The following is a 13,905-nucleotide window of genomic DNA, read 5'->3' on the forward strand; positions in this document are numbered from 1 at the left end:
GAAATATTCTTTTTTTTTTTTTTTTTGAAACCAATGTGAGTCCATGATGATGGAGATATGGAAGAAAGAGAGAAGCAGAGCAAAACCAAACCAGTTGTTTGCAGTTGTTGCGATGTGTTGTGCTGTGTTCCTCCCGCATATCTGCGGTTGGAAGAAACATTCTTTCTCAGGGGTCATCTCCAATTACAAGCTGCTTTGACAATTACATGGAAGGCTGTTTCATAATCACCAACAGCTGCTAGGTTTCTAAGTGCCTTTCTGCTCAAAGAGCGCAAGGTGCACTGCTCGGCGTGTCACAGGACTCCTTCTCTGGAGATACGGGCCCACGTTGCAGCTGCACGGGTTGGATTTCATCCGTGGTTCACAGCTGAGAATGACAGGGAGAATTATGGGATGAGTGGGTGAACGAGGTTCCTACACTCGCTGACTGTGAGGAGCAGGACTTCTCTTTAGAGACAGAACTTTATCACAGTGTGACGACAATCTGAGCCGCAAAATGGATGGGTTATGAAACGTTTATAAAATGCTTTCACTCTTGTGCCTGAAAGGACACATTTTGCATCAGACACCAATTTCCTACCGTGAGACGCCTGCAGCCAGCGACTCAAAGGAGCTAGAATTAGGGTCGGGACCATGAAAGATTAAAAGTTAAGTCCATCCCAACTTTTTGCACCACAAGTCATCCGACAAGAATTACTCAATCACCAAGGTGCTCAACAGAAACAGTCTCACTACAAGGTGAACTTCTTCACTGTTTACAAAAGTTGACAAAAGTTCTTCCTGGTTCCATTTCCTTCTGTGCTGCTTCCAGCGTTCCCGCGGGGCACAAAACACGAGGAGAATTTTAGGGAAGCCCGGTGATGTGACGCTGGTCCGAGGGAACATGAGAATCTGGGTTTGTTCTGTCAAATCTTAATTACTCTGCGGCTTCCCCTCAGTTACAGTAACTGTCAAGTACAGTATATTCAGTGATTGAGAAAACTGGATTTTCCATCTCTACGATCGAAACTGTTTTTGAGTGCAGAAGCTTCTTGAGGTTTGGATCGTCTTGTACAATGTGGTCATCCACAAGTTTAGGTTGGTTTTAGCCGATAAGTAACGCAGGATCCGACCACGGCACAGCCTTCCATGCGTCCTTGGAAAACAGTGGCTCGACTCCAGTTTTCCTGCACGCGATGCTGCCCTGACCCAGCTACGTCAACATTCACAGACTTCACATTTGAGGAGTTCAGAATGTGAAGTGCAGGCAAGAGCCCCTTTGCTGTGAAGCGAGCACAACTCCAGGACGCCGCAGAGGCCACTGATATCTCAAGGGTCTGGCATTCTTCTCCTGAGCTTGTTCACACTCCTCGCCCCCATCTCTCGCTTTCTATCAGTGAAGTGCCGCGTGGGAGCCTCTTTCCCGGCGCGACCAAAGTGTTTCCAAAAGACTTTGCAGCAACACGGATTGCATCACCGCGCACGTACGCCTCGAAGTGGTTCTTCCTCGCCCTCGTGGTGACCCGCCAGCCCGTTTTGAGGCTGACGCTCAATAGCCGTGCACCGAGAGAGGGACGACTGGGAAAGAATTGGAATAAACCTCTTAATCTGGTGGGATCAGAGCTGAAGATAGAAAAGATCTGTGACGGCATAATGCGCAAACAAATTGGTGAGATAAGATAAGGCGTCACTTTGTAAATCCTCTAGGGGCTGAATTCAGTTGTCGCAGCACAGAAAAACAACACGCCTTAAAAATAAAACACACTGTGCAAAAAAAGTAAAGCAAGGTCAAGGGTTTCCCAAAAAGTGTGCATATGTCCCACAAACTGAAAAAGATAAGGAAATCATTAATGTGCTCAAGAAAAATGTATTCATAGTTCAGCAATAAAACGGTTTTGTGCACTTCATCAACCATGTATAAAGCTCCAAATACTCCACTGCTGTTCTATCACTCTACGACGTGCAATTTAGTGCTGAATAAATGTTTCAGCACCTTTGTGGTTTCCTTACTTTCATCGTTTCTTAAAAAAGTATGAAAAGGCACCAAGGCATGAAACAAGTGTAACAGCCCATAGTCGACTGACTTGTTACCCAAATATGGTCCAAGCAAGCCCCATGTGCAACAGTATGCCAAGGTTTTTGTTTTTTTCCCAATCATCAAATATGACATTCTGCACACTGCAACTGCTTTCCCTGCCACAAGGTTAAAGTGGAGACTGTGTTGTGTGGAGTTGAAAGGGGTCTTGGTCACTTGAGATGTTCAGGGTATTTTGTAACGCGAGGGTTAGCCAGATATGCGAGTCCAGATAAGCGAAAAGACAAGTTTATGTAACAAAGAAAAACATACGTCTCAATCAAAACCAAAACAACTCAAGGCATTTACAGGGCTAGAGATCTGGCAAAAGATATATATACGCAGGGGAGGCACTGGGCCAACTCTGCATTGGATTGTCTGACCTAACGGCTCCCTTAAAACGAACCAAAACAACATAAAGACTAAACTGAGAAGGCTAAAACCAGGTGCCCAATCTCCGTTCTGAAATCAGAAGAAACACAATAAAATGAGACTTACAGCCAGGCTAACAGGAAAACAAACAACATGTCATGCTGCAGGAAAGACTGACACTCACCCTCTTCTGGCGGCTGCTTATGGAGGAGCCCTGGTGATCATGAGCCCCAGCTGAGACAATTCACCTGAGAGAGAGAGAGCGAGAGAGAGAGAGAGAGAGAGAGAGAGAGATTTTTGATTTTTAAAACATCTTTATTTCAACATTTTCACAGTTGAAGTTCACAGTTGAAGACATTAAAAAACAACAATCTGTTCAATAAAAAAGCCCTAAACGTTAAAAACAGACTGGAAGCGCAAGTCTTCCCCCACCAGCGAACAGATGACGTCATTAAAACACCACAGTTTGATAAAAATATCCAAATTCTTCATCAGTTTGTGAAAGTTAAAATCGATTAAGACTCTCGCCCTGACCAACGCCACAAACGCTTTTCCTAAAATACTTTCCTTTCCTCTCAGTTTGTTTCTTCTCGTAATGTAGATCGCTAGCTTTGCTTCCCCCATTAAAACGTTTAACAGTCACCATTTCTCTGCGTTGGTTTTGTAATATTTAATCCAACAAATAAAAGCATTTTTGGACCACTCTTCTTTAAAGAGGTTAAAACTTTCCTTTAAAACACTAAAAAGCTCTCAAAGTCTGTCGCACTCTGAAAAACAGTGAAGAATTGACTCTGGCAGTTTACAAAATGGACATTCATTTTTGACAGTGGGATTGAAAACAGAAACAAACCTGTTGACTGCTATGGCTCCATGTAGGACTCTCCATTGGCGATCCCCCGTCCTTTTCTTGGTGGGTGCTTTGTAAAAGCTCCTCCAACACGACTCCTCCGGTCCCGCCATCTGGTCCGTCCCCTCCAGACAGTGTCCTGCCGCGTTTCCAGTCCTTTCCTGTTTAAAGCCACTACACACTCTTTATAAAAAGCTTTCCCGCTGGCTGTGTGCAGGTCCAGTTTTGTCCAAAGTGCCTTGTGCAATAGTTTCCCAGAGGACCCCTCCAGGTTGGGAGTCAGAGTCATCTCCGGGAAGGGATCCTCCGGGTTTGGCAGGGCCAGTTCCTCCTCCGTAAGTCTCTTCCTCCACCTGTTGAGCACCAGGTGTATCCTGGTGGACCTCACCCCCAGCCTATCCGCCATGGCCTCGCCATCCTGCAGGTCGCTCCCCGCCGCCGACCACCTGCCTCAGGGTCAGGACCCCTGCCTCCCTCAGTATACTCCTCAGTCCTGGAGTGGCCTCGTCCTGCATGTCCAGCCTGGTTCCTCTGATCACCGGTTCCTCCAGGAGCCAGTGGAGGGAATCTGCAGCTTCCCTTTTCCTTGTTTTAAAAACACTCCAGCCTTTAAAAAGTTCATGATAAAAACGGGGTAAGCCCGATGTGTTTTAAAGACTTGTGTCCATTAAACATCAAACAATGAGCTGTCAAGTCCCATCTTCCCAGTCCTTTTTAAGATCAAGCCAAAGGTTCCAAACATTAAAATATCCTGTTAAAAACTTTTGTAAAAACTGTAATCTAAAAGTCGCCACTCTGTTTTTAATGTCCACCACACCGTGCCCCCCTTCCTCTTTTTGCAAAAAAACATTCCCCCCCCCCAAAAAAAAGTCCATTAACTCAGCCTGTATTTTCCTTATAAAAAAGTCTGGTTGGATCATAGCTATCAGACCTGGGCTGAGGCCGAAAGCCTCCAGAGTTTTCCAGAGGTAAAAGTCTCCTGGTCTAACAAAATGAGCCCAGTTTCAATGCCCAAAGAACTAGAGATGTCCAAAATATCCAAAATTAAGGAAACATTGTCCAGAATAGACCTACCAGACACACAGTACATTTGGTCATGATGGACTACCAGGTCCATCACCTCCCTCAGCCTGTTGGCCAGCGCCCTCGATAGGATCTTATAGTCCGTGCACAAAAGGGACACAGGACGCCAGTTCTTGGTCTCCTGCAAGTCTCCTTTCTTTGGTAGGAGAGTGATTACTGCTCTCCTGCAGCTGACTGGCAATAATATATCTTTAAAACCTTCATAAAAAACCATTAAAAGATCCTCCCGTAAAATCTCCTCCTAAAAACAAAAACTCCTCAGTGTGAACTTTGCCTAAAACACTATTTAAAACTTGTAAAAAAGTAACTCTGTGTGGTCCTGTGGTGTGAGCGTACACATTTATAAAAACAAATTTATAGTGTTCAAATGTTGCCCTCACCACCATCAGTCTGTCCTCCACCACCTCCTCCTGTACACCTCACTCCTCATCTGTTGCTGGGCAGCCTTGTCTGGGAAGTAGTCCTCCACCTTTATCCCTTTTACGTTCTTAGTTCTGTGTAGGAACGCTTTTATTTTCCCGACACTAACCTTTTAGAAAAAACCTGCCCGTCACTATCTGCAGCAGAGTCTTCCTCCATCCAGGACTCTGAGCCTCGCTGCTCCACTGTTTGTCTTGCCTTTCCCTGGCTTGCTGTCCCCCTCTTCGCCTGAGAGCCTCCTCCGATTTAGTTTGACTTTCTTTTTAGATGAGGAACTCTCAAACGATCGTCCTCATCCCCCATTTCAAAATCACTTCCTTCCAACGCTTCTTCCTCCCCAGCTCCGTTGCCTGCACTCTTTTCTTTTTGTTCTGCAGCTTTCTTTCCTTCACCTGTCCCCTCCTGTCCCCCCACCTTCACCTGCCTGCCTTCCAGACCCTCAACTGTCTCCCCCCGTGTCTCCATGCTCCCCTGACTGTGCTGTTGACCTTCACCCGTTCCCTCCTGTGGCTCCACATTCACCCGTTTTTCCCCCTTTCTTTCTGACCTCCACCTGTCTCCTCCTGTGCTCCCCTGTTCACCTGTTTTCCCCTTTTCTGACCCTCCCCTGTCCCCTCCTGTGCCCCCACCTTCACCTGTTTTTCCCCTGATTTGTTTTGGCCCTCACCTGTCTCCTCCTGTGCCCCCTCCTTCACCTGTTTTTCCCCTTCTTGACCCTCAACTGTCCCCTCCTGTGCTCCCTCATTCGCCTGTCCATCCTTTTGCCCATCACCTGTCTTGCTGTTTGCGTTCTTTTCTGGACATGCCCTGACCTGGTGTCCCTCCCCACCACACCCAAAGCACTTGGTGTTGTCAGAGTTGCCAAAAACCACGTAGTCAAATTCATCTGCCCTGATTTCAAAGGCGATGCTCAGCTCCGCAGTACTGTTGTTCAGGATCATCAGGACGTGTCCCCTGTGCGACACCACATGCTTCAGCAGCGCCGACTTACATGCTGACGGGACTTTCTTAACTGGCGACACCACCTTCCCGTGCCTCGAAAGTTCCCTCGTTAAGCTCTCGTCCCTGATAAAAGGCGGAACATTCGCCTAATTCACCCTCTTCGCCGGTGTGTGGAGAGAGGCAGGGCGGGAACAAACATTTCCTTCACCGTGAGGCCGTTCGCCACCACCGCGTTCACTCTTTCCACGCTGTCGAGGTAAATGACCACAGCGCTGTTCATCCGCACTGCGGAAATGATGCTGCTGTAGCCGACAGCCTGTCCCACTGCCGGGCTGCAGTACTCCACCGAGACGGAGGAAGACACGGGCAACTTAATGCCGTGCTTCCTCTTTAGCCTGGTCAGGTCCGACATGGCTGCAGACCCGCACCACCACCACCACCACCACCCCCCACCCGCTGTGTGGACACACTACAACTAGTAGAAACAAAAACAACACCCGTCACCAACAAATAACTATAAACATACAATTCAATAGAAAAGTTAGAGAAATCACTCACTCCGCCAAACACTCACACGCTCCGCTCGCTCACGCCTCCAACCACTCAGAAAGAGAGAGAGAGAGAGAGAGAGAGAACAACAGGGGGGGCTCATAATAATGATAAACAAATAACAAAAATTTGTTTGTTTTACAAAATAATGTCACGGATTACCACTTTAATTCCAGAAGTCTTCTCATGCTGTTTATTATTTTTTTAGGTCAAATTCAAAGCAGGCAAACTTTGGTCAATTTAGGTTTCTCCAAAGCAGTGAAGTAAAGAATTTGGAACCAAAACCAACACAAGCGGCTTCCCACACCCCCCCCCCCCCCCCCCCCTCCACACCCTTTCTCTCTCTCTCTCCCTCTCTCTCTCTCTCTCTCTCTCTCTCTCTCTACTGGGAGAAGGGAACCTGTCTCTCTCCCTCTCTCTCACTCACTCTCTTTCTCTCTCTCTCTCTCTCTCTCTCTTTCTCTCTCTCTCTCTCAAATAAAGGAACCTTAAAAGTCAAAGTCTCTCTCTCTCTCTCTCTCTCTACTGGGAGGAGGGAACCTCTCTCTCCCTCTCTCTCCCTCTCTCTCTCTCTCTCTCTCTGTCCACTGAGAGGAGGGAACCTCTCTCTCTCTCTCCCTCTCTCTCTCTCTCTCTCTCTCTCTCTCCCTCTCTCTCTCTACTGGGAGACCTCTCTCTCTCTCTCTCTCTCTCTCTCTCTCTCTACTGGGAGGAGGGAAGCTCTCTCTCCCTCTCTCTCCAGCGGACTGCGGTGGAAGCACGGAGCGGCAGCCTGACAGTGTGCTGCGTGGTTGCGCTCGGAGCGGAACGCACGGAGCTTTTACGCACGGAGGTTTGGAGAGGAATAGCAACACTGTGGAAACCAAACGGAAGTGCAAATATCTGAAAACACTTATTTTTGAATAAAAATACATTGTTCCGAGAAGAATGGGAGGATTTACATATTTCACCATCGTGGTTCTGGTCCTGGCAGCAGCTTCAGGCACCAAACTGAACGTCCCAAGGCTCAGACTTTCTCACAAAGGTAAGAATTTAAAAAACTGAATTTTTTTGTATATATGATATGATATTGATATGATTTTTTGTGAAGCAATTTGTTTTATCCCTCATAGTGTCCCTGGTTTATTGAAATATCCGCCTCCCTCGCTCCGTGTGCGCACACTGCAGGTGGCATTGATCTTGATCTTGAGTGAATTTGAAGTTGACTCTCGTTGTGTTTTTAAGGATGGCTTTATGGATTGTCTTTTCAATAACAGTGTTTTTTTTTTAACCCTCCGGTAGTTTAGAATGTCTTTGACCAAACTACAGCCTCATTCATTTTCCCCTTTCTTTTTTTTTTGTACTCACACTTTCTCTTTCGAGCTCTACATCAGGGGTCCGCAAACTTTTTAGGGTATGGCCCCCAAGCCAGACTACCCCCCACACCCCCGATAAACGAATGAATAAAAAACATCAATAAAATGACCCTTGATAAATTTGATCTTTATTAGACCTTGCTGACCAAAAGTGCAAATCTTGAATTAAACGAAAAAAATTCTCATGTGAAAAATGTGAGGGTGAGTTCATATATGAGAAAAATATATACTAAAACATTTAAACCAAACAAACAATAAAAACGTTGTTTTTGCTGCGGACCCCCTGCAACTCCGCGGACCACAGTTTGGAGACCCCTGGTCGTTGAAATTCTGAGAATTGGGTTTAACTGTTACTGCTGCCGGAGTGGCACACTGTGTATTTATCTGTCTGTCTCTGCTTGGCACTATTTGGCAGTGTAGGGGGCTCATATTCATGTAATATTCATAAGCATAGTGATATTCATGATAATATCCTTCTGTTTGCTGTAATAATAATAATAATAATAATAATAATAATAATCATAACAACAACAACAACAACAATAATAATAATAATAATAATGATAATAATATGATAAAGAAAAACTATTCCAAATAAATATCTCTACTCTAAAAAAACAAATTTTACTTAGACCTAACAACCCAACAGACCTCCCTATCACTGTCCATTCTCAACCTCTCTCTCTCGCTCTCTCTCGCTCTCTCTCGCTCTCTCTCTCTCTCTCTCTCCATTGTCTACCCTCTGACTCAGGTCTAGTGATAAGCAGTGTGGTGATGGTGTTACTCACAGTTATTTCCACTCTGACTCTGTTATTATCATCATCCAGATATCGTACAGGATTTCCTCTTGTTCTCCTGCTTGAATAGAATAACCTCCCCAAAGACCCCCCCTTCCTCCCATTGGGAGGAAAGGCAAGGAGAAAGGAGAGAAATTGTGAAGTGTAGAAGTGCACATTCATACTTATTATTAAGATATTTCGCCATCTTCAAATTGAAAAAGGCACTTATGGCGTGGCAAGTTACTTGGCACGGCTGCTGCAAAATAACACGCCTCTGACCACAGAAAGCAGGATCCTGATTCGATTAAAATCAGTGTTTAAACTGCTGTGCAAACATGCTGTGCAAGCAGCATGACCAGGCATCACAATGAAAGTAGAGGCATTTAATTCTTAAATAGCTTCATGGTTTAATAGATCAGTAGTTAAATTCTGTCATTTACCCAAAACAAATCACTTGGTTCAGTTCTCAAGGTGCAATGTAAGATGAAACAGGATAAGCCAAGTCTTCAATTACTTAAATTATTCCCCGAGGGGAGCTTTGGTTTGTGGCATCAAAATGTGGATCAAAATATACAGAGTGTTTAAGGACAAGGAGTAAAAAGGGTGAAGCAAATTAAAGCCCATTTTACACGGCCTGTTCAAGGCGGGAATGTTGTGCTATTATTCCGCCTCACCCTTCTGTGTAAAAGGTATAAACACGGAATGGTGGGGAGCATTGTTAATCCAGCGCTAAGCCGGTGTCTTGACAAAAAGTTATTGACGTATACTGGGTGGGCTATAATCTGTCAAATATAACCCTTATGAATGAAATCATAGTCATTTTGAGTCATGTACAACCTTTCAGTCATAAGGTAGGAGCTGCAATCACTTTTTGACAAGTGCAAAACTGAATTTTATGGTTTGACAAGTGCAAAACTGCGTTTTATGAGTTGTATTGGGCCTTTAAATGTATTTCAACTGGTAAAAAGGACTGGGTGGGCTACAATCTCTCCAATACAACCGTCAAGACTGAAATCAAGTCATTTTGAGGCAGAAACAACCTTTCTGTCACAAAGTAGACAATCACTGTTACTGGTTTTGGACCTTTAAAGGCATTTCAACTGGTAAAAAGGACTGGGTGGGCTATAATCTTTAAAATATAACTCTTATGAATGAAACTAAGTCATTGTGTGGCATTTTGGTGTCAAGGTAGATGCTGCAATCACTTTTTGGCAATCCGACACTTCAGGTTATTACTTGTGTTATAATATAGTTAAATATGAATAATTAATACTGGTAATAAAAGAAGGGCTTCTATTGCTTGGGGAAACCAGAAGATCAGCTATTAATCACTCCAGATCAGTGATGTCCGCCAGCCGGCGCTGTTGTGTTACACGTCACGCCCCTAAGATCGGAAAGCTGCTATCTAAAATCACACATGGAGCCAGCATTATGACGCCTTTGTTTGGTTCAGTGTAAAAAAGCAAAGCTGCAATATTGACTGGTCTTCTTTATGGCAGTACTACGGGATCACTCTATGAAAGCGGCTTAAGACAAGGTACAAAACTAATGCAATAGCAGCTGCTACGACGGTAGGTCAGGGCTCGATAAAAACAGTTGCCCAGTTGTTCTGTCAACCAAATTTGAGCCGTTGTCTAGTTGGGCAACAATTGTCAACCAGAAATCTATCGATTTATTTTTGTATCTATCTATTGATCTTACTAAAATGATCGCGATTCAGCATCCATTTTGTCTTGGCAACCAAAAGCTGATGCATGGTTGCCAACTTGGCAACCACTTCTAAAAGTTAGTATTGGGCCCTGTAAGTGTCCCAACATGGGAATGGTGTATAGGTACTAGTTTTGTGTTGATGATTTGTTGATTAAAGGTAATAACACTGAATTAAATTTTCTATTATCATCATCTTTCGTTGGGGAAAAAACATTGATTGGTCATTTAAAAATAACACTGTGGGACTGTGGGAAAATACTAGCTGCCATTTGAACTGTGATCGCTGACCGGTTGTGCCTTCGTAGCTTCCTCTGCAACCTCTGCTGTGACCCCATAATTGCCCCTCTTTTACATAATATCCTCCTCTCTCTCTCCTCCTCTTTCTCTCTCCTCACCCCTCCATCCGTATCATCCTTTAACTTCTCTCACTCTTGTCACACTTCCTTTCTCTGTCATCGGTCATATCATTCTTCCTTCTTATACCTTCAAACCCCCCCACACCCCCACACACACACACACACACACACACACACACACACACACACACACACACACACACACACACACACACACACACACACACACACACACACACACACACACACACAGCCTGAAGGGTGTTTATGTTCCCGTGGGACGCTCTGCTGATTTGGGAACAGGAAGAGGCGTCATTATCTAATTTTAATCAATTAGTAGGAATTGGAAGCAGGAAGTGGTTCGTACTATTTACCTCCAAATTCAGATCCTGCTCTTTATCTTTTACCCTTTCCTCCTCTTTTTCTCCTCTCTTCTCCTCTGTTATTTTTTTTATCTTCTTCCTTGCTTCTATTTTTTGTTTAAAACTTTTAACAATAGACTCTCCTTAAAATAAATGAACATGAAAAGAGATGAAATAATGATTGACAGGTGTTAAAACACCTCTCCTCCTTTACTCATTTCATCTTCTCCTCTCCTCAATCCCCCCAACCCCCCCCCTCTCCCCCTCTCCCCCTCTCGTCCTTTCCCCTCCCCCCCCTCCTCCTCTCCTCTTCTCTCTCAATCTCTCCTCTCCTCCTCTCTTCCATGTGGTCTGGCAGGTTGTTAGTGAATACTGCTGTGTTTGCTATAGGATATGGAGTGAACCCTCGGAAGCAGCTTGTTGAAAGTGTGTGTGTGTGTGTGTGTGTGTGTGTGTGTGTGTGTGTGTGTGTGGGTGTGTGTGTGTGTGTGTGTGTGTGGCATCATATCCCTGATGTGTGCACTGATAGTTTTTTCTCAAGAACCTCCCGTCCTTTGTCTAATGTGCTAATATCTCTAGTTTCTGCTTATGTGTTCAAGATTGACTGCTCTCTCTCTCTCTTTATCACACACACACACATACATGCACACTCACAAACATACTTAATGTCCATTTTCCATCAGATTTTAGTTTTGTCAGTGCTCCTATTTCTAGATTAGTATTGTTTATTTGTTTGTTGGTTTGTTTGCATACAGTATAAATTAGTGATGAATCACTGAGTTTTGGAGATGTCCAGACGCTGTAAAACAGCTGTGTGTGACGTATCACTGGGCGTCTTTGGAGCTCCTGGCCATCCATCCTTCCTTCATGTCACACTGTTACTCCTCTTTCGGCCATTCATTAATTTCCTGCCAGACATTCCCCTTTTTTTTTTGTTTGCCTTCCTTGTGTACGACTTTCTTCTCCGTTCTCCCTCTTTTACCCTGCTTTGCTGTCCCGTCTCATCTCTCCCTCTCTCCATCTCTCCTGCTCTCTTGTCTTAAGTGTTCCCAGGCTTTCCACAAAACCAGCTCAGGAGTAAAAGGGAGCGAGTTGAGGCCAACTGGCTCATCAGGAGTTTTTTAACAGCTTGCTGTTGGATAGATGCGAACTACGGGGCTCTGAGAACAAGGAACAAGGGGGAGAGAGAGAGAGACAGAGAGAGAGAGAGAGAGAGAGAGAGAGAGAGAGAGAGAGAGAGAGAGAGAGAGAGGCGGAGAGTTTTGTAGTTTTACTGTTAAAATGTCATAATGCTTGTGTAAGTGTTTAATATCCAGTGAAAAGTGTTTTTTATGTGTATGTGTGTGTCAGAGAGAGAGAGAGAGAGAGATAAACAGGGTTAGTCATTAGGCACTGAAGAAGACATCTGCAGTGTGTGCAGCATCCTGGCTAAATCACAGGCGATGGACAGCTGAAGGGATTACAGACGGATAGATAGATAGAAGGAGAGAGAGAGAGGGAGAGGGAGAGAGAGGGAGAGAGAGAGAGAGAGAGAGAGAGAGAGAGAACGAGCTACCACAATAAAAACAGGAATCTGTGCATAGACATGTGCAGCATTGTGGCTGCAGAAACGCAAGTAAAATTTATTTTGAAATTCAAGTTGGGAAAAAAAAGGAATACAGCTTGCAGAGAAGAAGGGGTAAAAAAGGGAAAAGTAGCGGGGTCTGAGGTGAAGACAGTTATAGAAAGAGAGAAAAATCAGAGAGTGCAGATAGGGAGAGAGAGGATGGCGAGGTGAATGCAGGAACGCTGTCACCAGAAGTCTGAGAAGTCTGAAACATTATATATATATATATATATTTATATAAACAGACGACCTACATGAGTTCAATACGGAACGAATGAAAGCCAGAAAGCTCTCAGTACATTAGAAACATAAGGAGGCCGTATGGAGATCCCTGCTCTGTGCTCCATTGTTCCTGCCTGTCAGGACGTCTGACCAACTGTCGCCTGTTTGGGGAATAAACTCCGTTCTGTTCCTCATCATGTCCTCCATTCATGTGGGAAATTAGATTGTACTGCAGGTGAGGCTAAGGCTGCCTTTCTGGCATAGCCGGTTTCCAGTGAACCCAGAATGCATTGCAGTCAAAGTTATTTTTCTCTACCGGCGAAAAGTGGAAGCAGGTGTCTGGTTAAAATGACATACTATGAAAAATCGGTGTTTTGGGCGTCTCTCGATGCCATGGCCTTTACAACTGACTTTGTTCCTGCAATGAACAGACTTGGTACTGTATGGCAATGTTTTGTCAATCCACTTAAAGCCATGTAACCAGCCCCAGGGCACCAAGCAGGAAACATATCGGGATATTTTAGGTGTTTTGGCTTTGTGCAAACTTGAATATGGAACAGAACTTGGACTGTCCAAGTACAGATATTGAGAAACAATATTTGAGTTTCTAAAGTGAATAGTGTCACCATTTAGCAACGGAAAGTCTAACTTAAATGTAATTATAATGAAACAAATGTTACGTGACTCATCAGCTGTTTAGTCCCATTGGGTTTAAAAATGTTGAAATGAGAATCACTCTTTGGTGTCTTATCGCTTCATAAAGTATGGTCGAGGCAGTAAAGATCTTATTTTCATTGCATAGAATTTGCCTTGAATTATTGTCAACATATCCAACATTGGCTTCAAATTAATTTGAAATTTGGTTGGAAAAGTATGAAATAATCAAATAATGATCACTCAATTATGTAATTATTAGAGAGAGAGAGAGAGAGAGGGAAATTCCGATGAAAGGAGATCGTGGGACTGTGGAGGAGAACGATGGATGGATGGATGGATGGATGGATGGATGGATGATGGATGAAAAAGAAGAGGAAATGGGAAAACGGGGTGATTAAAGGGGGGAAGGAAAAAGAAAGGAAAGAGTGGGGAAGCTACGGAGTAGGACAAAGTGACAGACAGAAACTTGAGAGGAGAGGAGTAAAGAGAGTAGAACGCGGACAGATAGACAGATAAAAGGAGGACAAGCCGTGGAGGATGGAGGAAAACCTGGAGGGTGAAGGACAGCGGCTTCTTTCACACGCAGAGGTTG

The 13,905-nt window shown here is 44.4% G+C and overlaps 1 protein-coding gene across 2 annotated transcripts in view; it reads left to right on the plus strand.

Moving 5' to 3' along the window:
• Window positions 1-7,085: 7,085 nt before the first annotated feature.
• The window catches only part of sema3bl (sema domain, immunoglobulin domain (Ig), short basic domain, secreted, (semaphorin) 3bl), an 84,738-nt gene continuing 77,918 nt past the window's right edge, over window positions 7,086-13,905 (plus strand). For both annotated transcript variants that reach the window (XM_080016065.1, XM_080016066.1), the window contains exon 1: window positions 7,086-7,290. In XM_080016065.1, coding sequence (XP_079872191.1) covers window positions 7,194-7,290 — 97 coding nt within the window. In that variant the 5' untranslated portion in view covers window positions 7,086-7,193. The remainder of the gene's footprint in view (window positions 7,291-13,905) is intronic.

Source organism: Zeus faber (genome assembly GCF_960531495.2).
Source record: "Zeus faber genome assembly, chromosome: 15".
NCBI classification, from domain to species: domain Eukaryota; kingdom Metazoa; phylum Chordata; class Actinopteri; order Zeiformes; family Zeidae; genus Zeus; species Zeus faber.